The 25,540-nt window shown below is 34.3% G+C and overlaps 1 protein-coding gene across 2 annotated transcripts in view; it reads right to left on the bottom strand.

Moving 5' to 3' along the window:
- TNKS (tankyrase) overlaps positions 1–25,540 on the bottom strand; it is a 159,559-nt gene that overhangs the window by 19,111 nt on the left and 114,908 nt on the right. For both annotated transcript variants that reach the window (XR_012502495.1, XM_074353645.1), the window contains exons 12-20: positions 20,370–20,541; positions 15,366–15,445; positions 12,011–12,156; positions 10,084–10,249; positions 8,568–8,787; positions 8,144–8,253; positions 2,903–3,091; positions 867–1,104; positions 184–266 (exon numbers count right to left, since the gene is read on the bottom strand). Coding sequence is in view for 1 of the 2 variants with exons in the window: in XM_074353645.1 (XP_074209746.1) it covers positions 184–266; positions 867–1,104; positions 2,903–3,091; positions 8,144–8,253; positions 8,568–8,787; positions 10,084–10,249; positions 12,011–12,156; positions 15,366–15,445; positions 20,370–20,541 (1,404 nt within the window). In the remaining variant the exon portion in view is untranslated. The remainder of the gene's footprint in view (positions 1–183; positions 267–866; positions 1,105–2,902; positions 3,092–8,143; positions 8,254–8,567; positions 8,788–10,083; positions 10,250–12,010; positions 12,157–15,365; positions 15,446–20,369; positions 20,542–25,540) is intronic.

The raw sequence follows: 25,540 nt of genomic DNA, 5'->3' as shown, positions 1-25,540 counted from the left end.
CAAAATAACAGACTTCAATCATCTGTTACCAGATTCCTCTAGCTCCATCAGAACTCTGAGTTTTAAAATAGCAGTTAAGAAGCAAAACAGAAAGAACAAGTGGCAATTAATAACTTTATATAATTGAGTCTTTTAAATTATATATATATATATATATATATATATATATATATATGAGTTTACCTGTTCTGTTTCAAAGATGTCCCGAAGGTGTTCAAGACCAAGGCTTTTCAGAAATTGACTGATATTCATGTCAAGACCCGCAACTAAAACAGACATATATTAAGGTTTTTCAGAAAGAAGCTTATCAATCTAAAGGAAGTTCCTTAATGTATTTAAAGCCATGGCTCCCTGGCACCCCTGGCTGTGCAGATGGTTTCATATAAAGTAAAATAATCCATAATACATAAATTAAACTCACACACTTCAAATTATCTCTGAATTTGGTGGGGACGTAAAAGCTGAGTTTATCTTATCAGTAGAATTTATATTAATATTAAAAGCATAATATAATGCTTTTAGTGAAATATTTAACAGTTGGATTTAAAAATTCAAATTTACCAGCTGTTGTTTCAGTTTTCATTTCTTACATAATCTCTCAATTTTTCTGATATAACTTCAGTAATAAGACTCGGGAGTTTAAGCAGACATTATGGTTGGACAAGAATGGACTAGGATACACATAAGTAAGAACAAATGTAGATGGCAAGGTATTTACTCTGTGAAGACCTATTTCTTACAAACTGTTGTGTATATGAAAACTCGTATGTGGGATGTCTCTAGGTGTTTACTAATTACCAATAGAAAAAAGTGAATCTGTTCATTTAAAATACCAAAACCAAATATGTGTTCACAGGGTTACTCGCCTTCTCCTTCCTTCCTTTCTGCACCCGCTGCACCATCCGCAGTGTTGGCTGCTCCTCCTACCGCCAGCTCCGCTAAGGGGCCGGTGAGGTTGTCTATGCTGCTGGCAGCAGACAGGCAGGAGGGAGTGGATGCTGGTGAGATGAGAGAGGCACTCACTACAGTAGCCTGAGGTTTAAAACAGGTAGGTAAGGCCTCTGGGGGCATGGCATCTATCAGCAAAGCTCTGATATCATCAGCCTAAAATGATAACAAAAAAACACACAAAAAATTACATTTTAAATTGGTAAGTTTTTCACTAAGGACCAAACACTTGGTGAATTATCTCTTTAGTGAATGCTTCATTATTCCATACTGGTTTCTGATCATTCCTTCATTTTTCCTTCTCTGATCCAGAGTTCCCATTAGAGTCCCCATAGTTTCAGTACATATGGAGAAACTGCAATTTTTTAAAAATACTTCATCTTTTGAAGATGTAATGTACAGCTTGGTGACTATAGTTAATAGCCCTGTATTATTGTCTTGAAATTTGCGAAGAGTAGATCTTAAGTCTTCTCATTACACACATACAAATTAACTATGGAAAAAAAAAGTCCAAGAATGTAAACTATGTTGATTCCTAGAAACACTTTTAACACTAAATGAAAAGTGTACACACAATTGTTAATTACTAATTACAAATATATTCAAAGGATATGTAAGTTTAATAAAGATTTGAATAGAGTTAAATAAAATATTTCATCTTTCATCTAAAAGAAGCACATATCAGAATTTTGACAGTCTCTTCTTTAGGAGTTTCCATACTTACTATGTTTTGTTTACATTTAAACAATTAAAATAATTTTTGTTCAGTTATTTAGCACACACTCAATAGTTTAATGTACAATTAAAATCTGGTGAAATTTTAAAGGGCTAGTGCTTTAATTTGGCTAGCTCATTCATGAACTCCACAGCCGCTGTTAAGAGTATGTGGGAGGTAGCCAGCCATCAATTCCTTCCTCTGGGTACATCGTGTCTCTCCTCCCATCAAGAGGTGGCATCTATCTCCCTTCTCTTGAATCTGGGTTGCCTGTGAGTTGCTCTGACTGATGGAATGAAGAGGAAGTGATGTTCTGAGGCTTTTGACCTAGGCTTTAAAAGGACTGGTAGCTTCTACTTTTTCAGAAATCATCCTCCATGCTGTAAAGTATGGACTGGGCCACTGAGTGTGAGACACTGTGCAGAGAGGCCCTGGAGGAGTTAAGGCCATCCTAGACACCGCAGCCTGAGCTGAGCTTCCAGCTACTGGGAGCTGCATGAACAGCAGAACTGCCTGGCTGAGCCCAGTCAACCCACAGAACTGTGAGAAATTATACATCACTGTATTAAGCCACTCACTTGGTTTTGGTTAAGCTACGAAGTGTTTTGAAATTGTCTGTTACTCAGCAACAGATAGATAAAACAAAATGTGGCTTGGGAAATAAGAATTTCTAAATTATCGTGACCACACAGTAACTCCCTGATTTCCAGAAGGTTCAGTGTTTCTGTACTGCGTTTAATTCTGTAGTTAAATAACATTTCACCAAAAAAATTAATCACTGATTTTGAAAATATTTCTACAGTATATCAATGTACTTTCCCATCTTTGGAAGAATGATATAATGCCTAAAAGATAATTTTGATTTTGACTCTGACTTATTTCCTAGCCTCAGGTAAATTATCATGATCATCAGTTGTTCTAGAATAATACACCAAATGTAGAACATATTAAGACACTTTATTAAATGTAATTCTTTGAGGATACACTCTATATACATGTTTTTCTATGATTCATGTTTTCCCTACAAGTGGCAAAAAAAATTTAACTTACTGCTTAGTTTGCCTTAACAGTTTTAAAGTAAATTTAAAAAATGAAGACTTAAAAAAGTTCAGAAGGAAGGAACTTTGTTCTTCTAATGAATATATGTACCACCAAAGGTAAACCTGCTAAGCCCTGGAATTTACTGTCATCTCTGAAAGTATGAAAAGCAATACTAAATATTTTGAAATAAAGACTTACTGTTGCCAGATCTAAAGGTGTCTGACCTTCTTGGTTCTTCATAGTTGGATCTGCGCCATGTGCCAGGAGGAGGGCACAAAGCTGTGTCCTGCCTTTTTGGGCTGCTTCGTGAAGGGGAGTAAACGCCCACTTGTCTGTTGCATTCACACATGTGTTATATTTTATCAGCAATGCTGCGATGTCCACATGCTGAAGGAAAACAAAAGGATGCCAAGAGGTAAGAATGAAGTTTTGGGGAAAGCTTCAGGTACACTTGTTTTTATTTAACATTTCATTCCCTATTCTCTATTCTCATCCTTAATAGAAGTTTCTTCTATTAAAAAAAAGATTTATCACACCCTTCTACCTGTACTTTGGAGTCCATCTTTTCTTGCCTCCTCCAAAATCTTAGTTCCACAATTATTCTGTTACCCTGTAATTCTTCATGGGAGCTCTAAAAAATTTTTATTCGGCTATAACATATTCAGATCTATCTTAAAAACATATAAAGTGAAACTATTGCCTGATTCCAAGTCTCTTAATAATGGGCTAATCTGTCTGCCAAACTTTTCAAGCAAGCGTCCTATATCCACGCTTCTCTTATCTTCCCATTTCTCTTTCTAACCCACTGCAGCCTGATCTATTTATTGAAACACTCATCTCAAGGATTCTCAATGTTCTTTCTTCAGCTTTTGGGAAAGTAATGTAACATAACAAGAACAGCATTTTACAAAAATTAGTCTGTCGTATCCAAAGTGACTTATGGGGTGAATGAAATGTCAGCAGCAGACACATTAACTAATAACCGGGGCGTGAGGCAACAAGGTCTCAAACTGTGATGGTTAGAGAAGGATGGAAAGGAAGAGCTGAATCTGAGAATTTTGGAGGGAAAAAAAATGGGTTTCAGAAAGACAAATTAACTACAGAGGACGAAAGAGGAAAAAAAAGTCAAAGATGACTACCTTTTTTCCCCTCTTAATTTGGTCTAGAAGGTTAAAAAACAAAGGTGGAAACATTAACAGAAACTGAGTAGCAGAAGTTTAAGTATGAATGAAACTATAAGAAAGATTAAGGTTCAGTTGGGGTATGTGGTTTTTGAGGTTAAATATCTATGTAATGTTTTGTAATGGTTTGACACAAAGGTCAGCACACAGAGAAGAGGGTCATTTCTTTGTTCACTTACTCTCTCTTACCCACTCACCCGCCAGCCAAACATTTGCTGAATACCTCTCTGAAGCTGACTTTAATGAGAAAGGGAAGAGATGGGGAAGGTAAAGACAGAAATAGCCCAGGATGGGGTTTAGGGGATGTTTCTTCATATTCTCCTTAAAAATTCCTTAAAATATTTTCTTTGCTCTTTTGAAGACACTCACTTCAAAAAGAACAAGCACTTCTTCTAAGGTAGTATTAAAGTTTTTTTAAAATATGATACAAATACTTCTTAATTTTAGGAAAAATAATTTCAGAAAACAAAATTCATTAGGAACTGCAAATCAGACAACTTCTAAGAAAGCTTCCACATTTGCTGACAATATAGGGACAAATAAAAAAAAGCATGATCAGAATGGGGCTTTCTGAGAACAGGCCATGTTCTATGATCTTTTGGGGATTATGAATGATATATCATCAATATAAAACTAACACAAAAGATAAAAATAGGTAGCTTCTGTAGTACTATCAAAATCACTTAAAACAAAACCAGGTAACTTATCTCCCTTACTCAAAGGGTATGTATTGAAAAGAAGCTATTTTGTTCAGTTAACCCAAAAGCATGGAGGCATTTGAAGCTTCTCCCCAGTAAGGTTATAGGGTATTTAAATTGTTTCTGATGATTCATTTTATTCTACTCCCATTTTTATTGGCAGAATAATATAATTTGGTGGAATTATTTGCATGGATTTTCAAAATTAGTACATGCAAAATTATGTGTGTGTAAAATAAAATGTATATATGGTACATATTATTAAGCTTTCTTTATATTAAATTTATAGCTTATGCTTGGAGAAACCAATTATGTGCTTATTAAATTTGCTGAAAATCATCTGAAAGAGCAATAAACTGGAAGGAGTATATTAACTACCCAAATAGACTAAAAACACAATTTTTAAGCCTTATTTTAAATGGCTACACTACTGGGACAAAAATACTAACTGAAATTTAAGGCTGACAAATCAATATGTAAGCTGCAACTGAGTTCTAAACATGCAAGAGCAAAGTATTGAATGGAAAGTCTAGAAAAGAAACTGAACTTTGCTGGAATGTTTTCAGGCGTCAGCTTAACATGGTTTCAAAATCCAGCTGCAACACAAAATGCTTTAAACGACAAATGCAACATAAAAACACTGCAAGGGCTCTAATTTAATTTTAGAAAGTTGGGAAGTAGGAAGAAGAAAAACATGCTTGGGCTCCAGTTAGAGCAATTTAGTTGTACAATGTCATGAAATTCCCCCAACATTATACATTTTAGAGAAAGCACTAAAAATTAATAAAGTTGAGAAAACTCAGCAAACTGATTTACTGTTATAATAGAAAACTATACACTTTGTGGTACATAAATATTAATGCCTTGCATTTATTGAATAGCAGAAAAATGAGCTGTCTTGTGTAAATGTGTATTAAAAAATAACATAAGGCATTATAAAAACACTAAACTGGATAATGTGCATTATCATTAATATACACTCATGAAATCTGTAACTTTTATTTAAACTTCTTAAACTATGTGTTGTCCTTATTTTAAGTCTACTAATTGAGATTGAGATAAATTCTGATTTGATGTGGTTGCTGACAATAGAGAACATGGTGTACAAATTGCATTAGATAACATTATTTTGTAGAGCAGAGATTCTCAGTGCGGGGAATGACCTTACTATTGCCAACTGAAATTCACTATGTGTCGTAAGAGATGCTACTGGGGGCGGGTACATGTTGCACGTGGCAAAAACATGACAAATAAGACAGGTCAAGAAACCACCAAAGTAAAGGTTTTAGTGAATAAGAGTACATAGTCATTAGCTCACAGATATTTGATTTTTAAATTTCCAAGTTTAATACAAGAAGGACATTTAGAGTGACTCAAAAAAAAAAATCCACTCACACAATGAGGTAAAAACACCTGCTACAAACACACTGTCTAGCTCATTAGCATTCTTCAGTAGAAAGAAGGGATGAACCAGGTTGATCAAAACCTCTATCAAATGCCCTCTACACAAGCCTGGAAAATTTTCTGTTCATCTTCACCTCGGTAAGCTACCTTCATTTACAAAGAGCTCAGCAATAGGGATGTGATAAAAAGCAAGATAACATAAAAAGAATGAAACTCAAAATGTGATCTTTCTCATCTGGAGTTAGAAGGGGAGAGCAGGAGCTGTGGAAAATGGTGAAACAAGTTTATGAAAACAGAACAGAGGGCCCCTGGTCAGGAGACGGGTTGTACCACTCCTCCACCAGCCAACGGCAAGACACCTGCGAGGGAAGAGGAACAAAGACAAGGCCAACCTGCATCCTATCTTACTACTTAGCCACAAAAGAGAAGCACTGTACATTTTCTCTTTCACTCTGGTCACCAGATGACACACACGTGTAATAAGTAGCATCTCAACACCTTTCCCATCAGAAGAAGGGGAATTAAAAAGGTAAAATACTTAAACTTTATAAAGTTTTACTTCCTCTACCCTCCGTGACATACGTGAAAGCTATGAAAGGAAAAGACTAATGGGATTGAACTTTTCCACATCCACAAAGCATGGGAATATATGGAAAAACACATAGACCCATGTAGTCTACACAGCTGAGAGCGTAAGTTTTATTAGATCAGGTCAAGAAGTATAACTCTCTTGTCCACACCTGTCCTTACTCGTTAGTAGATTAATATAGAAGTTAAAAGACACTGATTCAAGTTCTACTGATCCCATCAGCTTTATAAACTATTGACTGATAAACTTAACTGAAGCTTAGCCTTGGGATTAGTGGAATAAAATACGGAGAGAAGAATCATGCTAAGTGCTGGACATTCTCCGAATGATATATATATATTTATAGCTATACCTCAAAGGCAGAAGGATTACACGTAAATGCATACATAGTATATTAGCACTAAATATTTAGCGTGCCTGGTCTTCAGTATAAATATATGCTGTTCAGTGAAATTGAGAATCCTATATGAAAGTTAAATGAAAATTCTAATGATTTTAATAAAAGGTTAATCATCTTTGGAAAGATAACTTTAAATATAGCAGTTTCAAGAGGATTTCAGTACTAATAACTGATTAAATCTGATAACTTTCAATTAGTATATATCACACTTGTAAGTAAATTTTCTTTGCTATCTGTACACTTGAAACTGGATTGTTTGTTTTCCTTAAGAGTATTCCCACTGACACGTCACCTCCCTGAAACGCTGGCCTCCGAGATGGGGCACGAGAAGACGGGGGATATTCTCACCTTGAAGGGCGAGGCAGAGAGAATAAGAGAATATGGAAATCACGATGATTAGTTTTTACTTATAGGTTGTCAGGCTTTTGCAAATTAGAAACTGTCTTCACCAATAATGATTCCAACTAGGAGAATCCCTAGTATGAACATTCTGGCATCTATGGATTTTACAGTAAATAGGGACTAAGTGGCTAAACAGACAAGCACAAGGGCACCCATCTTCCCATGTGATTCATCAGACCTCAGGCGGGCCTTGGTCCCTTCCAGGCAGTCAGTTCCAACAAATGTTACCAAGGTACTGAAATGCATCCCTCTTCCTCTTTCAGCTGATGATTGCAGTTACCAGTGCTTTCAAAGAATCAGTTGTGACTTTCACTGTGGGGTTTAGCTAGTCATTCAGACTCTATGAAATCATACATACCAATAGCTTACCCATTTACTTGAATAATTCTAAAATGCTGATGATAAACATAAGCAAGCATAATTTTCATGCCTTTATAAAGGAACCTCCTGGCTTTTACAGTTTCTAAAATCTACTTGAGATAGAGTTAAGATTTATTATCTATATCAATAAATACTAACTGAGCAGCCATTACATACTTATTATTGTGCTAGATAATGTGAAGAGATCAAAAAGCTGTAAAAAGCTTGGTCTGCGGCCAAAAGATAGTTAAGCCTAACTGAGAAGCCTAGAAACACGGATTAAAGATTAGAACTGTGCTAAATTATGCCATTGGTTAGATATCTACTTGACTCATGCCTGGTATGCATTTAATAAAGTAGTAAATATTAGTGAAGTTTTCTAGATTTAAGCTTTAGCCTGCTCACCCCGTAGGACGCTGCATTATGAAGAGGAATTAAACCACCTTTGTCCTGGGCATTAACATCTGCTCCATGTTCTAGAAGATATTCAGCTACTTCCAGGTTATTGTAGCCTGCTATTAGAGTGAAAAAAGGCAAACATGTCAGCTTAAAAAAAAATCTATCTGTATATAAATGATAAGGACTGGAAAATACATAGTTTTAGTACTTTTTGCTTTAAAAGCTAACACTACTATTACATAATTCAGAATAAGAAAATTACAATAAGAAATCTACATAATTTACAAGAAGAAATTACATAAAATTATGTCAATCAAAAGCATTTTACTGAGCAGTACTCTTTATGCTCAGCATTTCTTTCTTCTTCTGGTGGGCTGCATTAGGTACCTAACAAAGGACAATGAGCCTTGGAAGTGCTGGTGATGCTTACCTGCCAGGTGCAGAGGGGTTGAGTTTCTGCCCTGGGTGTCTCTGCAGTTGATATTCTCTGGAGTACAGAGCTTCTGCACTCTTGCCAGGCAGCCCTTCTTGGCAGCATCCAACAGGGCAGCATCTCCTCTCAGTAAGTCCTGAATATCTGTGTCTCCTTCTTTTACCAAATCTAAAGGTGTATTTCCATCTCTGTTCTTTTTAGTCGGATCTGCTCCATGCTACAAAACAAAAACCAAATAGGGCTTGTGTTTCCTGTAGTATCTTTAAGTTTTTTTTATTTTTAACTTCACTTCCACTCATCCAAGGAAAGACACCTATTCTACACACATTGTGAAAAACAGAGAAAATAGCCTGTTTTTTCTTGCAAATTCTCTACTTAGTAATACACTGGATTAGCTTTCTAACTACTTCCCAACCAAAGCCCCAGGCCTCAGGATCAATGCTGATGGTGAGTGGGGAAGCTGTTGAGTGCCTTTTACTTTTCGTATCATATACTTTTTCTCAGACCCCAAGCTGTCTTTGGAAACCACTTTTCTTTTAAATTATGTCCTAGATGTTAATTTTGACTAGATTTCAATTATATAAAGATATTCTGTGTTGATGAAGTGAGAAGAGTAAGACACACAGGTGGAAAAAGTACTTAATTTCAAATGGAATCAATAAAAAAAAGGTTTGGTAATTTAAAAATATTTCCATTGTAAGTCTTAACACTGATCATGAAATTAGGTAGAAATGTATTAACAATTAACTTGACTTTAAAAGTTTAATCATCTACATCTATGAAATACAGTAAATGGAAGTCAAGAAAGTCCTGACATGGACTGCCATTGGCCCACTGGAGAAATATGGAATAACCAACCCAGACAGTGAATTCACGGTGACCTAGAAGTTATTCCTTACTAATCAGTGATAGTAAAAATGAGTATCAAATATAGTGCTATTCTCAAGATCATGAGAACATATTTGATCCCATAAAAGCAGTGGGAGAACTTTATATTTAACTAGGATAAGTTTTTTTCTAGTTTAAAAAAATAAAAAAAAGAAAGTGACAAATATATGTCATTTTTCACATCTTTTAATTAACTTCACATTTTAAAATTTCACATCCTTTAAACAATGCTTAATAATGAGAAATGAGTTTGTTAACAATAACATACCTAGTAAAAAAAAAAAATCAAGCCTGATGGAAAAATTCTTTTCTTGTTCAGATGTTTTCTGATATTAATACTCTATCAGATAAGTCATGCAAACTAATCCAAGTCTTTCTAAAACCTACCTTGATGAGTTGTGATGAACTCAACATAATCAAATCAGTTCAGAAAGGCACTTCAGACACCACTCAAAGCTATGTAAGTATCATATCACACTTAAAAATCCCCCTAAAATAGAAAATGGAGGCAGTCTCTACAGCACCTACTGTACTTAACAGAATAATTTACTTTGATGTAGTTTTACATCCTAACCAAAAAACAAATATAACTACTTTATATTTTTTAATTTAAAAAATTACATACTTTTAAAAGGAGTTTGCAGATTTCATATTTTCCTTTAGCTGCTGCTTCATGTAGAGGGGTAAATTTCCACAAGTCCGCCACATTGACAGAAGCCCCATGCCTTACTAAGAGCTCAGCCACCTCATAGTGTCCATATGAGCAAGCATTGTGAAGGGGCACCAAGCCACTAAACAAAAGAAAATCATTTTAAAGACATATATCAAATCTTTGAGTTAAAGTTATACTTGTAAAGAAAATCATTCTCTATGACACTGACTACACTAAACACGCACTTACATAGAAATAATTCTCCTCCGATCTTGAAGATGACTACATCCATCTCCAAACAAGCATCAGTAATTTCAAAAATGTCCCTTTCAACATAAGGACTTCAGTTTCTTGGTAGTGGATATAAATTTCACAGCAATCCTTATCCTTAAAATACATATGGATATACCCATAGAAAAAGGTTCCATTTCTATTCAATGGTTTTAATTCAGGTTTTCATCTTAGCAATATAAAGAGCAACATTACAAAGTGATTTCTGGAATAACTAATCACTAATCTGGTTTTATTTTCTCTCAGATGTTCTTCCATTTGGGTTTTCCTAGTAAAAATTATATACTTATAAAATATACAATGCAATTTAATGCATTTAGTTATTCAAGTTCTACCTTTTGTTTTTGGCTTTTAAAAAAAAATTCCTAATAATTCAGTAGGGTTTCTGTGCATAGGTTTAAATATTTAGTTACCAAGCAATGAAAACTCAAACTCCAAGTAATACAGAAACTTCGGTATTCAGTATGTAAAATAAGGATGTCAACCATAAACTCTAGTCAGGTGAACAACCTAGTCTGAGATGACTCTTCTGAGTGGATGGCAGATGGCATTCTAAAAGGACAAAAAGATGTCCCTATAAAAAAGGGTGCATCAAAGGATAAGTTTAAGTTGTACTTAGTAAATAGCAAACATAAGGTATCTAGTTAGTACCTTTCTATTTAGAAAGATTGGGTTTTTTTTTTTTTTAATGTTTTGAGACCAAAAATACTAAGTGCTAAAATAGGCAATAAAAACAAATGTTGGTTTCTCTCCAATGTACTATAATACTTTAAAAGAGCTCGTGATAGTAAATATTCATGTCTGATGTGTCCCTTTTAAAAGATAAACAAACCCACAATGGTTAACTGAAGTCTAAGTTGTGCAGTTTAATTCTACAGCAGTAACAGCATAGGAAAGTGCTTATTTATATTTTCAGATGATATGAAATTAAGTCAGAATACAAAAGCTCATTTCAGTTAAAATTTCTTGCTTTTCTAAATAGCTTCCATGGCTGCTTTAAACTCTGTCTAAATAAAATAATTTAGTAAACTCATATAAAAATAGAGAATATCTGAGTTAGTAAAAATAAAATTATGTTTCTATTAATACTGATGACTTTGGGATGGATGACTTCTTTTTGAAGGAGATTATACATTTTTAATAGCAAAAAAAGAGATGAAGAATAAATTACAAACTATATAAACACATTCATATAATGCAATAAAATGCTATGTATAGGCATTAAAAGGATGAAACAGACTATTAAGTACTGATATGGAAAGACATTCAAGATATACTACGGAGAGAAAAAAGCAAATTGCGAAGTAGACTGTCTGGAATGACATCATTGTTTATGTTAAAAACAAGCACCACCACAACAGCAGACACACTAGTATATGAGTTCCAAAAATCTGGACAATTGCAGCAAAATTTTGATGTTGTCATCTCCAGGAGATGGTGTGAGAGAGACTCTTCACTTCCTATACCATACATTTCCATAATGTTTAAACCTTAAAAAACATGTATTACTTTTTAAATAGGGAAAAAAATTGGAGACTTCAAAAATACTAACAGAAACCTTTTAAGTCCCAAGAGAATGAACCCTAAACAGTGAAATTCTAACACCTACCCTTTGTCTTTGGCATGGACATCGGCACCATGGTGTAGGAGGTACTCCACCACAGACACACGGTTATAGCCTGCGGCGAAGTGTAAGGGCGTAGAATGCCGGCCCTCTAAATCTCTGCAATTCACATTCTGAGGGCTGCAAAGTTGCTTTTAGGGCACACACACAGAGATAAACACAAAACAAACATTAGTAATGATTCAAAGATCTTGCTCCAAAATACTGCAGGCTTCTTGGATACACTGTAATTTTCTAATGAATATTTCTTTCCCAAAGATTATACAAGTGATGTTTAAAAATCAGCAGAATGCTTAGCTTTACAGTGTCTACAAATATTCTTACTGTTTGCAGAACAATTTAATCTTTTTTCAACATTTCCTGGACAAATTCTAATCAAAAGGAAAAACCCATAATAAAGCAAGCATTTCCAAGGCAAATGGAGCCTTCCTTGTCCACCTTTATAGGGTTTCCTCCCTGAGACTGTTTGTCACAGCAAGTCTGCTTGAGCCAGCATGCTCTAAGCCACTCTGTGCTCAAGTAAGACCAACCCTGGCTGACTGCAGAGCTACCCAGAGCTCATGTCTCCTTTGAGTGGCAAGCAAGAAGGCTCTGGAAAAATTACATTAATTCCGTCTGGGCCATCCACTTGGCCCTTTGGTCCATCACAGCAAAGCCACGCAGTCAACAACGCTTTACTTGGTCTCAGGGGAGGGGGGAGGAGGTATTTGTTTAAGTCTATAAATCAAAATGATTCTTATCATATTCTAGTTTTTGGCCTTTATTTCCATCTCCTTCAGCTATGTCCTTCAAGTCTCTTCTCTGTCTCCTTTTCTCCTTTTGAATGCTGTCATTTCAGCAGAAGCTCAGCGCTGTTTACAAAGCAGTAGAAGCAATGTTAGGCCTAAGAGGCTGCATCATTGGTCGTGATGGATGGATTACTATAAAAATATTTCAATAACAATTTGCAGTTTATAAAGAACTTCACGGTTTTTCAGTGAGAGAATTATTATCTACCTCTAAAGTTAATCATTATCTTCATTTTACAGATAAATAAACCAAGGCTCAGAAAAGTTAAGTGACTCACCCTTTTTCATAGTGTTGGTAAGGGGCAGAATAAAGACTCAAACACCATTTTCCTAATTTTTAATCTTCTGATCTCTTAGCTACATTGTTGCTTACCCAAATTCAGGGAATTGATGAGAAGAGAGGTAATGAAAAGAAGAAAAGTAAGAAAAGCAGAGAGAGGGGAAAAAAAACAAAACAAAACAAAACTTGTGCTCTTAAAAAAAAAAAGCAGAGAAAAACAGTGACATTTTTTCTAGGCTACAAGGTATACTGGCAAGGGCTTTCCAGGCATTTGACAATCTTGCTGCTGTTCAAGCCACTGTAATGAGCTATTAAAATACAAAAACTAAGAACCTGGAAGGTATCTATTTCTACTGATATACTGAGTAGGGGCTGGCAGGGTAAAAACAGGACTTTTCAAGTGGTACAATTTTCACATGATGGAAGGAAGTCTGGGCATAAGGGAGAGACTCTAAAATCTGAAGAGCCATTGTCATCTGGCCAGGTCAAACACTTACCTTTTCATGACAAGTGAGTCTGTGGTTACATTAATACATAATTATAGAATCAAAAAATAAAATTAAATAGAAATGAATAAATTTATACAAGAACTAGAAAGGCTACAAAAATTGGCAGTAAATACCTATGGTGTCTTAACATGACTGAAGCTGCTTCCTGCTGCTGCTGCTTTTATTCTAGTTCTTTATAGTCTAAGTTAACTTTTTCTTTTTTGCAGAGAATAGTGGTAAAACAGGGATGAAGTAGGGAATGAAATACAACTTATTTTACCTTATTTAATTTTTTTATTTATAAAAATAAAGCCAATTCTGCTTACTAAATATTTGCTTTTTACTATTTAGAAGTTCTTTATTCTCTATACTATTTCACTTTCTTTTTGAATGCCAAAGCAATTTTACATCCTTCCTGCCTGCTTCTCAAATACTTTACTCAGCAAACAGCTTTTTCTTCTAACACCTAATTTCTAGTGCTTTCTAAAGCCTCAAGGGAAAGAAATTTCCCAGGCTTAATTCTCACTTAATCTGTGCTTTGTTTTCTTCTGCTACTTCCACTCCATTCATAAAAATGTATTTGGCCTTTATTGTGAATGGATTGTTTAGGAAACCTAAAAGCTGTGGCATGTTTGCCTATTACAAACAAAACATATGGAATTAAACTGACACATTAAAAAAAATCAATTATAACAGGCACATATAGCAATTCTAGTGCTGGGATTATCATGCTGTGATACAGAAAAGGAGTCCTAATCATTTTTATATTTTAAGATTTTCCTTTATTAGGATATATTTCAAATGATAAAAAGTATTTATAATTTCAGATCTAAGAACTTTAAAATTTCTCCCCAGTGACTATTAAACTGAAATTTACTACTTTCTTTAAATAACTTAGATGTTATTTTAAGATGGAAGGGAAGTTAGAAGTTGCCACATATTGAAACAAAAATAAAATTTCTGGGCAACAGAGCTTAGAAAGTATTTAATGTCATTTTCAACCAGTATATATCATCAAGGGTCCCAAAATTAGTTTGTGTATTAAGAAATGACAATAAGAAATGCCCAAGATTAGTTTGTAAAAAATAACCTGGTATGGCTGGCAATACCAATTTTGCAATTAGCCTTTCTTTAAAAAAAAAAAAAAAAAGAAAAAGAAATAAAAACAAAAGTACAATACCAACTCCTAAACTAAAATAAAACCCATATCCCTTTCTGCTATCTTTATCTACATATGAATGATTATAGATGGGAAGTGTGTGTGTTTTAAAAAAGCATATTCAATGTGAAAATATAATTTTATATTTGAAAAAATTCAACCTATAATCATTGTTTCTATACCACAAACATTGATAAAATTTCCTTGGTGAACAGTGACACAGAAAAGAAAATCCACCTTCTGTATATAATTAATTCCAAAGGGTTGCAAGTTCACATGGGAATCTCTTGGAAAAGTTCAAGAACATTGTTTCAAACTTTATTATACTATTACCTGGGCTTGAATTAGCTTGGAAATTTATGAATGTGGCCAAAATAAAATTTTAATTAATGTAAGTGGAAAGAAAAAGAGCTTTCATATAACCAGAAGACAAGTGATTAGGAAGGAGTTTAATGTAAGGCACGTTCTAGGAAATTCTTCCTAGTTAAAAATCTCCGCTTTTTATGGATCTCTCTGGATCCCTTTTATTGTTTGGATTTGAGTAGTTTCACTTATAAGCTTAAAATGAATTTGTTAGCAAAGGTTCCCTAGAGCTACTACCTAAGACATTAAAGTGCTGACTTACCTTCACAGTTTCCAAGTCTCCGGCTTTAGATGCCTCTAAGAGTCGATAGTCAACGTCAGAAGTGCGTATAGGCGTACTTTCTGCATAAAAGAAAGGAAAGATTACTGTTAGTTTTTAAGAAATCACAGAGTAACTAGGGAGGGAAAATTATTTGGTGAATGGAAAGAGAGAGGTAAGGGGTCAGAAATTTCTGAGATCTAATATAGGGTTTTTCCTCCAATATTTTTCAGATAAGAAATAAATGGTTTCTTACTTCAATCTACATCCACTTTATCCTAAGCCAAATTCTAATAAATTCTAAGACACAACCTTTCTCCATCCCTATTACTCTACTCTTCACATTTTCTAGTCAAAATCTGGCAAAAGGGAACGAAGAAACACAGGACCATGAGATCACGAACATTATGATACACTGGTCTCTCAAAGTGTTATAGCAAAGCTCTGCCATAGGTTTTGTCATGGAAACCAAAGGAAACCACTCAACTGTCAGTACTTAATGTTTAGCCTTTCTTTTTTGGCCTCAATTTCTTCAATATGAAACAGAAGTAATACTGAAATCAATGATCTTAGAAAATATAATCAGCATACAAAAAAGGCCTACTAAATACAGAAATTTGTTTGATTTACATTTATTGAATGGCTTCAGTGAAATGTAATTTAAAATGTCTGTATAATTAAGAGGTACGATACAAATGTTAAATAGAATATAATTAAATCAGGCTGTTATGTCTAGAAGTATGAGGCTAACAAATGAGGTATTTTGATTAATCCAATACTATAAACAAACCAATAATTCATTACACATCGGCCCATATAAAAAGATTTTTAAAGAAAACAATGCTATTACTCAAAGTATGTTCATGGACATTAAGTGTGGCTTTTAAAATGCACATGTGTACACACACTCATGTAACACAAAAGAACTTAAGCCCAGGAGATCTGGATTCAGACTGAGCTCTATTAACTGTGAAGATGGACAAATCACTTAATAACTTAGTTTTTGCATCTGTAACGTGAGTGTTGGTTTTCCTTAAATTCTCTTTCAGGTTTAAAATTTCAGTATCTTGTGACCAGAGACAACTTTCTTGAGTCCAGTGTCCAAATGGGAAGATCATGTGATGCTATAAAAAGGTTTCAGATTTCAGAAGAAATACTTCAGCTCTTTCTAAAGTAATTTTTCAGGACAGTGACTTTTACAGAGTAAGTTAAGAGAATTCTTCAATGGAAAATAAACTATTTACTTAGTCGTCGTCGTCATCATCATCATCATCATCATCATAATACTTAGCGGGTAAAATGCTAAGTAAATTAAAAGGAGGAAAGAAGAAGAGTATTTCATATAATGAAGTACATTTTTGAAATATCAACAATTATTTTTCTTTAAAAGAGTTTATAACATTTCTTAATCTGCAGAATGGTTGAGGAAAGGATTCAGGTCTTGCTCATATTTCTTTTCCTTTTCACACAGAGGACATTCGGAAGGCATTTGCTGAATTGACGTCTATGCTATTTTACATTGGGGTCAATGTGTATGTCAAACCAGAGCTCTTTCTTTGTGTGCGCTTAGTCTGTTCTTTCATGTCTCATTTGCCTCCTTTCTAACTCTGTATGACATGGCTGCATTTACAAGCTGTAGGTGAGAAAGCTGTGATTATGATCCCGTGATAGTGATTTTGGCAGTGGGTAAAATTCACTGAAACATCCTTTGCATATCTATAGGTAATATTTTTAAGTTTATCATTTCAGCAAAATAGAATGACAATTGTTTATGCATACAGAGTTAGAACTTAGGATATTTTCAGATTCTAGCATTTGAGGGATACAATTAATATGGCTGGATTTTTAAACTCTTAAGAACTACTTGAAATTGGCATACCTCTCTTGATGCTGACTGACTTGCAAAAGGGTGTAATTTTATAATCAAGTGAAAAATTTTATGCAAATATAAGGATGCTTCTGAGAAATATGAGAAATTCTTAGTCATAGTCAAAGAATAAAAAGTAAGGAGATTTCAAGATATTGATTAATTACTATACAAATTGTAGAGCTCTGCATTCATTACAAATCCAAACAGGCGTAGAACAGATTCATTTTTAGAAACGTTACCAAAGTATTAGCTGAAAGGATACAACGCGCGCGCGCACACACACACACACACACACACACACACACAGAGTCCAAGAACTTTGTACCAAGAGATGCACAATTGAAAGAAATATATAAAAAAGAAGTTAAAAAGAGAACAAAGGGAAGAGTAGCTGATACATAAAGTACTGTTATGTAAAATCCTTTAGAAGCACATTGGCTAGGGTCAAAGGCTAGAGATGGGCTTCTAATTTTTCTCCCAATATATTCTGACTCACCAGAAAAAAATAAAGTAAACTGCCTTTCAAGTTTTGAAACTATTTAGAAAAAAGAAAACTCCTGTAGGCTGATTGTTTAGGTAGTGTTAGACTATAGGACTAGTGATAGGTCTTGGTGGCTGATTTCAATGTGCAAATGTAAATGATGATCTCAATGTTTAATTTAGCTTTCTTAAGTCCCTAAAGCCTTACCTCTGTAAATGGTTAGGTAAAAGTAATACAATGAACATACTGAAATATACAATCAGAAGAACTGTACAGATCAAGATCAAATCTAAGGTGCAAGGTCAAGATCTAGCCTAAAAGTGCTGTTCAAAAGAACTGCCTGTGATGCTGGAAATTATCTATGTGCCGTGTGGTCACCAGCCACACAGTGATGGTAGTCACTAGCCATGTATAGCTACGGAGTACTTGATATGTAGATAGTGTAACTGATAAACAGATTCAAACATTATTTTTATTTTTAATTAATTTAAATGTAGCCCCACGTAACTTGTGGCTACCATATTGAACAGAATAGGCCTAGAGAAAAAAGTCAAATCTTCTAAAATGATGTTTTAAAACACTGGTTTATAAAAAGCTGCTTATCTTATTTTCTTTACTCTGACACTAATTTTAACATAAATATTGCCAGCAGTTTACAATTAATGCTTTACTAATGTAAGCTTTTGGCAACTATAGGCCTGGGCACTGAAAGTGCAGGTTTCTAAAAGTCAATCTCAAACCTGGTATTAACAGGTGTTTTTAAACAAAACTTTAAAGTGTTACCTAGGACAAAACACCAGTACTCTACTGTGCATCCAGTGGGATCGATGTATTCTTTCAGGAGTCATTACAGATATAACCTGGAACTGGATTAGTAAATATAGGTATAGTTGAAAAGTTCAGCCAGTAAATGGTCTACACACTATATACATGCAAGTTTCTTGTAGAAATATAGTTCAAAAATTATTTTTTCTTCTAAATAAAAAATAATTCCCATTTTAAAAAACCTTTCTAAGGCAAGACTTAAGCATCAAATTCTATTATGTGTATTGTTTATCCAAATGAATAAAAATATGAAAAATTAAACTAAAAAGGTCTGGCCATACTAAATTAGGTATTTAATGACCTATAAAATGTTTTCTCTTACAAATTAATTTTTAAGAATTATCAAAATAATAAAAAAAATTTCATTTGTGATTCAGTATGTAATTTACCTTTTACCAGAAGTCATATATTCCAACGGTATTCATTTAGAAGACATTTTAAAAGCATTACTGGAGCTAATCTGCTTAATTTATTCAATCCTTTCCTCTCCATTTTGTCAATTATCTCTATAAGCTATGTATAGTATTAGAAATTTTGATGTAATAGCTTTCTATCTGTTAGCCTAATTTATGCTTACAACTTATAGAAACTAACTTAAAATCCACTATTAAATGGTTCTCAGTAAAAGTATAAGAGAAAAATTTAGAATGTTTTAACAAAAGTCACACCATTTAGAAATTATTAGAATTTACTGAGAAAGCAGAAATATTTCCTAGTCAAAGAGTGATTAACTTTTTTAAGCAAATGTCCTATTGCTCTGTAGAAACAGGAAGTTCAACGAAGGCATGCTTTTCATGACTGAAGCTTGAAATCCTATAATAGCTAATTTAATTCCTTTAGATAGATCTTCTTTGTTTTGATAGTGAAGATGCCCTAGACTGCTCTTACTTCAATTGTCAAAAGGTCATCATGCAAGAATGAAGTAGAATGACCACTATTTAAGAAAGAACCAATATGAGGAAAAGAAATCCTAGTCAACAGCTTTGACATGTGTACAGTTACTCCTATGAGGCTGGTTAGCTCTAATTCAGCTTTAACAATACACATTACACTCTCCGTAAGTCTGGAAAGGGTCCCGATTTCCATTGTAATGGTGACTTTCAACTGGGCTGCACTTTTTGGGGGCCCTTCAGAAATTTGTGGGGTCAAATTTTGTCTTCCAGCATAGTCATGTCCTAGGTATCACTAGTGTAACAATTATAAATTATTTTACTGTAATTTACTGTTATTTTCCCTTTATATCATAGATAGGGCATTTAATGCAGATTTTTTAGGAAGGTCTCTGTAGAAACTAAATACTTAAAGTATCTAGCTGCACTAAGTAGGCACTGTAACACTCAACAAGATTTTATAATTATATTTAAACAATAGGAAAAGAGAAGATAATTTCGTAATAGTGCAGTGAAGTTAAGAATTACAAAAAGCAGAATATAACACATGTAAGAACAACTAATTAAAGGTCATTACCATATTAATGATTTGTAATTTTCTCTATTTGATAGATTTCAGAGTGACCATAATTCCACACTGTTTATGGGAGTTTTAGGTAACCTTTCATCACGACACCCGTAAGTCAGGTTTTCTATTTAACACTAAAAAAATTAGAGAATGTTTGCCTCTTCTCATGACACTACCTCAACCCCACCAAAAGAGGCTGATGTTTAGGGCCACAGGCTAAACTACAAGCAAGGAAAGGTAGGAAAAATATTCAGGCAGAGAAAATATTCCAAAGAGCTACTTGAAAGGAGAGGTGCAAAGTCTGTCTATCAGTGGGCAGACGTGGAAGAGAAAGAATAGAAGGCAGTGTCTGTCTGCATCTGTTCGCACTTACCACTCAGAATCTGCTGCACGGCTTCATTCCCCATCTGCGCTGCTGTAAAGCCTTGTAAGGAGATGATGGAGGGATCAGAGCCATAGCTCAGCAGGAGGCGGCAGGTCTGCAGGTGACCGGCTAGGGCGGCTCTATGCAAAGCGGTCTGACCAAGGGTGTCCAGTGCATTCATCTGAAAAATCATTGGGTGGGCACATGGGATTGTGCATCTGTTTTTGTTCCCTTTCACACCCTAGCAAATAAATTCTTGGGAGAAAAGTCAATTGTCAAAGATTTTGAAAAAATACCATAGACTATTCACGATTAACTCTTGCTGACTGATTCTAAAGAAATACCCATCTTCTTAGTTACTCTTCTCAGACCAGCTTATTGAAAATTGTAACATACTCATTCATCCCTTCCCTGATTACTGGATGGGAAATCAACTCTCTATTTGAGTCATTACAGAACTCTAAATTGATTGAAAAAAAAAAAAATCAAGGTCCCTAACTTCCTCTTCTATTTAACTTGATCATCACCCTTAATATTCTACCTTTGGTTATTTGTTTATCACTCAGTCACAAGATACAATCAAGGCTCTCTAAAAAGTGGGCAATCTAATTTTTTCCTCCATATATTCGGAAGTGGTTCAAGCACATAAGTACAAAATGTGTGTGATAAATTTGTTTGTGGAGGGCAGTGGTAACTATTTTATATGACTACACATCAATTCTCATCCCTGATTTTTAAAATGGGTCATCTGGCAGGATTTGTACTGCTGCTCTAGTTCAGTATCCCAGGGAAGAAGGGTGATATTTTGGAGCTAGCGTAATTTTATTTTGTTGTGATCCCAAAAAATTATAGGGAACTCTCATTGTTTAAAGTGAGCTCTCCTAAATTTGGATTTATTATTTTAATCTCTACCACTCTATAAATTACATAAATGATAAATAACAGTAATTTACTCAACTGGTGAAGAAATATAGGAAAAGATTAAATGACCTATGCATGTTATCCACAAAATCAATACCGGAAATACTAAAAAGAAGGGTCAACTCAAGTATAGAATATAGTCCATAAGCCAGAAGCTTCATTCAGGCAAAAAACTTAGGTTCAGCAACATTCAAAATATTCTTTACATGTAAGAATAAAACTTAAAAAAACAGAGAAAAAACAAAAAATATAGCCTAGTATTAGACATATAATTAAGCACCTAAATGGTCACTCAAGCTGAGCTAATCAAATAAGTGACGTTACTGCTCACAAGGATTCTTCTAAGAACTTTCAAATTCTACAGTTTTATACACATGTATTGCTGTCTCTGAGTTTTGTTTTCAACCTGAAAAATATATTTGACAGATTTATGTACAGTGGCATTAATTTACTCTTTGTATTTTAAAGAGACACAACTTTAATTCTTAATATGTATTATTTGGAATCACCTACATCTTACTGAAGAAATTCGAGACTGTCAGATCAATTTTTGTGACTAAGTCTTTTTTAAAGACTCAGTTCTAATTTCCTCTATGACAATCTCCACCACACGGGTATGCTAGAGGATTTTACCAAAGATGCTTAGCATTCAGCCCTGAAGAGATTATTTCCTCTAAAGTACAGAAACTGCCTCAAATAAGAAAAATGCTACACTTAATGTGTTATACCTCAACTGTGGTAATTAATGGTTAGAACTGACTTGAGATACATATTCAGAAGGTGTGAGAAGACTAACAGATGTCTGGCAGTTTCAAAGACAAACATACTCCCCCCTGCCTTTTTTTGTATCTGGAGACAACAAGCTGAGGTATGTATCTTTATTCCTATTTGAATAGTAAGAATGATTTCTAAAGAGGATAACTGGATAACATGATATAAAGCTACAATGACATTTGGCCTGAAAAGTACAGGACATAAAATTATTATTCAAAAATGCCAAAACAGTTCTGGAAGCCAGGAAGCAGACTATAAGGATATGGCTAAGGAGAATCTTTCAAAATTCTAATCAGTGTGATCAGCCTAGTCTCAAAGAGCTAACTATGAGGCTGAGTTCATCCCTCTCCTAAACTTAAGCTTCACTATCCACATCACTGATTTGGTGATTAGTTATGAGTTGTTCTGTGACATTTCTGTATGTAGGCATTTGAACTCACATTGTAATTTTAATTTAACTGTGAACTTGTGTATGTCCTGAAGCAAACCTGATTTCAAGTAATCTGAGTTGAAAACAGTCTCTATATTACTTTAGCTAGAGTGATGAGGTGTTCCCCACCCCCATCATCCCCCAAATCAGGACACTTTGTAAAAGCAAACTATAGTAAAAGCAAACTATAGTTAAAAAAAAAATTAACAGGCATCAATAAATCTACAATAGAGGGACAAAAGATAGGGATTTGAGACAGGTCTGTGTCTTGGTAGTCAGAGACCTACAACCTAGGGAACAGGTGGCAGACACATTGTAACCATTTTAGCTTGAAGGTAAGAAGCATTATTTCGATACCATCTCTTTTTACACAAATCCAAAAAAGCTAATTTTGATGACTACCGCTAAATGATTATGCCAACTATTACATGTATACCTTGAGTGTACATTTCTGCAGTTGGTTTTCTATGAGAAAGTAGTTTCCTAGGAAGTTCTCTATCTTCCTGAAGCAGGATTTTGTTCAAGCCATCTGCCTATTCAAAAACTTCCAATGGCTCTCCAAGTGTTATGAGAATAAAACCAAAACTCTCCAGCTGAGACCCTTTTCTGCACCTACTGGACTAACTAATAATAACTTCTGACTAACAAGTAAACTCCTTTGAATCATTGTTTATAATATAGTCTTTGTATTTTGTCTATTTCTAAATAGCTAGTTCTTGGACATTCCTCGCTGGAATTCTACTTTCTTCATGAAATTTTTCCAATCTCTCCCCCTGCCCGCCACCAATGAAAGTAATTGCTCTCTCCTCTGAATAGCAATCCACCTGGTCCTTCTCTCATATATACACCACTTTCCAATTCATATAGCAGATGTCCCAGTAGACTATGTCGGACAAAACTTATTTTAGATTTTAAGATGCTTTAGAGAAAAATCTTGATCAAATTCAAACTTCATACATACCCCACAGTAACAAGTTCAATACCTTGTACAGTGAGTGTTTGAAAATGGTTGGTAAATAGATGGCTCTTAAGAACAACAAATCAGTAAAATTCTGGTGATAAAGAATACTGTTTTTATCATACTATTCTGTATACTGAACAAACACTAGAGACTATTTCATTTGGGCATTTTTCTTTCTCTAGAAATTTGGAGGAAAAAAGTTAAATTCCAGTGTTGTTAGAACTAATGCTGAAAATAACTGATTCACTTTATCTGTAATGAAAGTATAATTTAATTTGATTTTAAAGTTTTTACAGATATTTACAGGCCATTGTTATCCATGGCAGGATGCACATAGTTAAAAGCACCTCCCATGAGAAATGAAATAGACAAAATGATCACAAATTTAATTCTTAGCTAGAATTTTGCTATAGTAATCAATATTTTACTCTAATACATTTTAAATCCCTTAATTTTATGAACCCAACTCAGCATATAGACTTCATCTAAGATATTAAATTTTAATATAATTTGAAAGACATGAAACTAGATTAATGTTTACTTGCCACACTTGAGTGCATTATTATTTATAAACCTTCAACATTCACGTTGAATTTTAAAAGAAACAATCAACTTCTCTGAAGAGAGGTATATTATAATGGTATGTATCTTCTTTGCTTTATTAAAGGGGTACTTGCCTTGACCATATGCCCTAACTGTCAGAGAAATAACTTGCTCAATATAGCTGATTAGACAAGAGGTGCCAGTCCAATGGTTATGCTGAACAAGTTGAGGTCTTATTCATATTCTCCCTTTCTCATCCCTGAAACTTGGGAAGAGGTGCAATATTTCTAAGCCAAAAACTTATAAAGTAGAGGCTGCAAAGACTGTATTTAGGCCACAGAGAAATATAACAGAAAAATACAGTCTACAGAAAGAAGGAAGTACATGAACAAGGACTGGAAGAGAAAAGAAACCCATCCAATCTCAGAAAGAGAGACAAAGAGACAGACACAGATAGAGAATGGCACCCAGGGAACTAACAATTTCCAAATTTGCTGTTCTAGTCTTTTGTGAATCTCAGCTGTGATTCCTGCAGACTATCTTTGGGGTTAACCATACAGTTATCTCACAAAAGTAATAAGCATACATTTATATAAATAAGTATTAAACAGATTTCCATTTGTACCTAATCTAGATTCAGTCCATCTAACTAAATGGAAACTAAAATGTCTCAGAGACACTGGCCCCTCTGGACTTTATTTTGATATGTATGATCAAACGTCACATATTATTTGAACTATAAAAGATACTGTGGATCTATATTTTTAAAAGCACTTTAACACCTTTGGGCTAACAGAATCTGCTTATCAATCCGCCTCTAGAAGAACATTAATAAAATCCTTATAATAAGCTAACACATTCCTCCAAAGTGAGCAAAGATTCTTGATGTGAGAATCAATCTGAGAATAAGCCGATTAAATGCCAATTACTATTGACACAATTTCCTCTTATACACAGTATAAATAAATCTGTCAAATTAAGATATATGAACAACAAAAAATTTTTCTTCATGTTCCACACATTTAACAGATGCTCACTAATGACAAAATAGCAGTGCTTTCATGTATAAAAAAAGCACTTCTGAATTAAACCTTTTGTTTCCAGGTATTAACAATACCATATGCAATTGGGGCTTAAGTTCTGTTTAGTAATTAATGATAGCAGATAAGGCAGCAGTAACAGAATGCAGAATGTCTGGGTAGACCAACAGCAATAAAGAAAAATGGATAAAATCTTCATGTCTCTCCCATTTAGACTTTACAGCAATCTTGCAAAGCAGGGAGTTGGTAGAGATTATTATTAATTTTTTTTAAGATACAGAACTTTACTCCTATAAAAGTGGATTTCTTAAATAAGTTGGTCAATACCCCCATTTTCTCATAATCCTCCTCTCCTTACTAGTCATTTGTTTTCTATCCTTCTGCTGAATACTGCCTGCCTGCCTCTCTGGATTCATACCCATCCTCCACCCTCCATATTCCTTCACTGAACTTTGCTCATATTACCCACTTTGAGTGTGCTATTTACTGCCAAGACTCTAACTGAGACAAC

The sequence above is a fragment of the Camelus bactrianus genome, chromosome 26 (genome assembly GCF_048773025.1).
Source record: "Camelus bactrianus isolate YW-2024 breed Bactrian camel chromosome 26, ASM4877302v1, whole genome shotgun sequence".
Lineage (NCBI taxonomy): Eukaryota > Metazoa > Chordata > Mammalia > Artiodactyla > Camelidae > Camelus > Camelus bactrianus.
The sequence above is the reverse complement of the archived record's forward strand: the minus strand, read 5'-3'. Positions and strand labels throughout refer to the sequence as shown.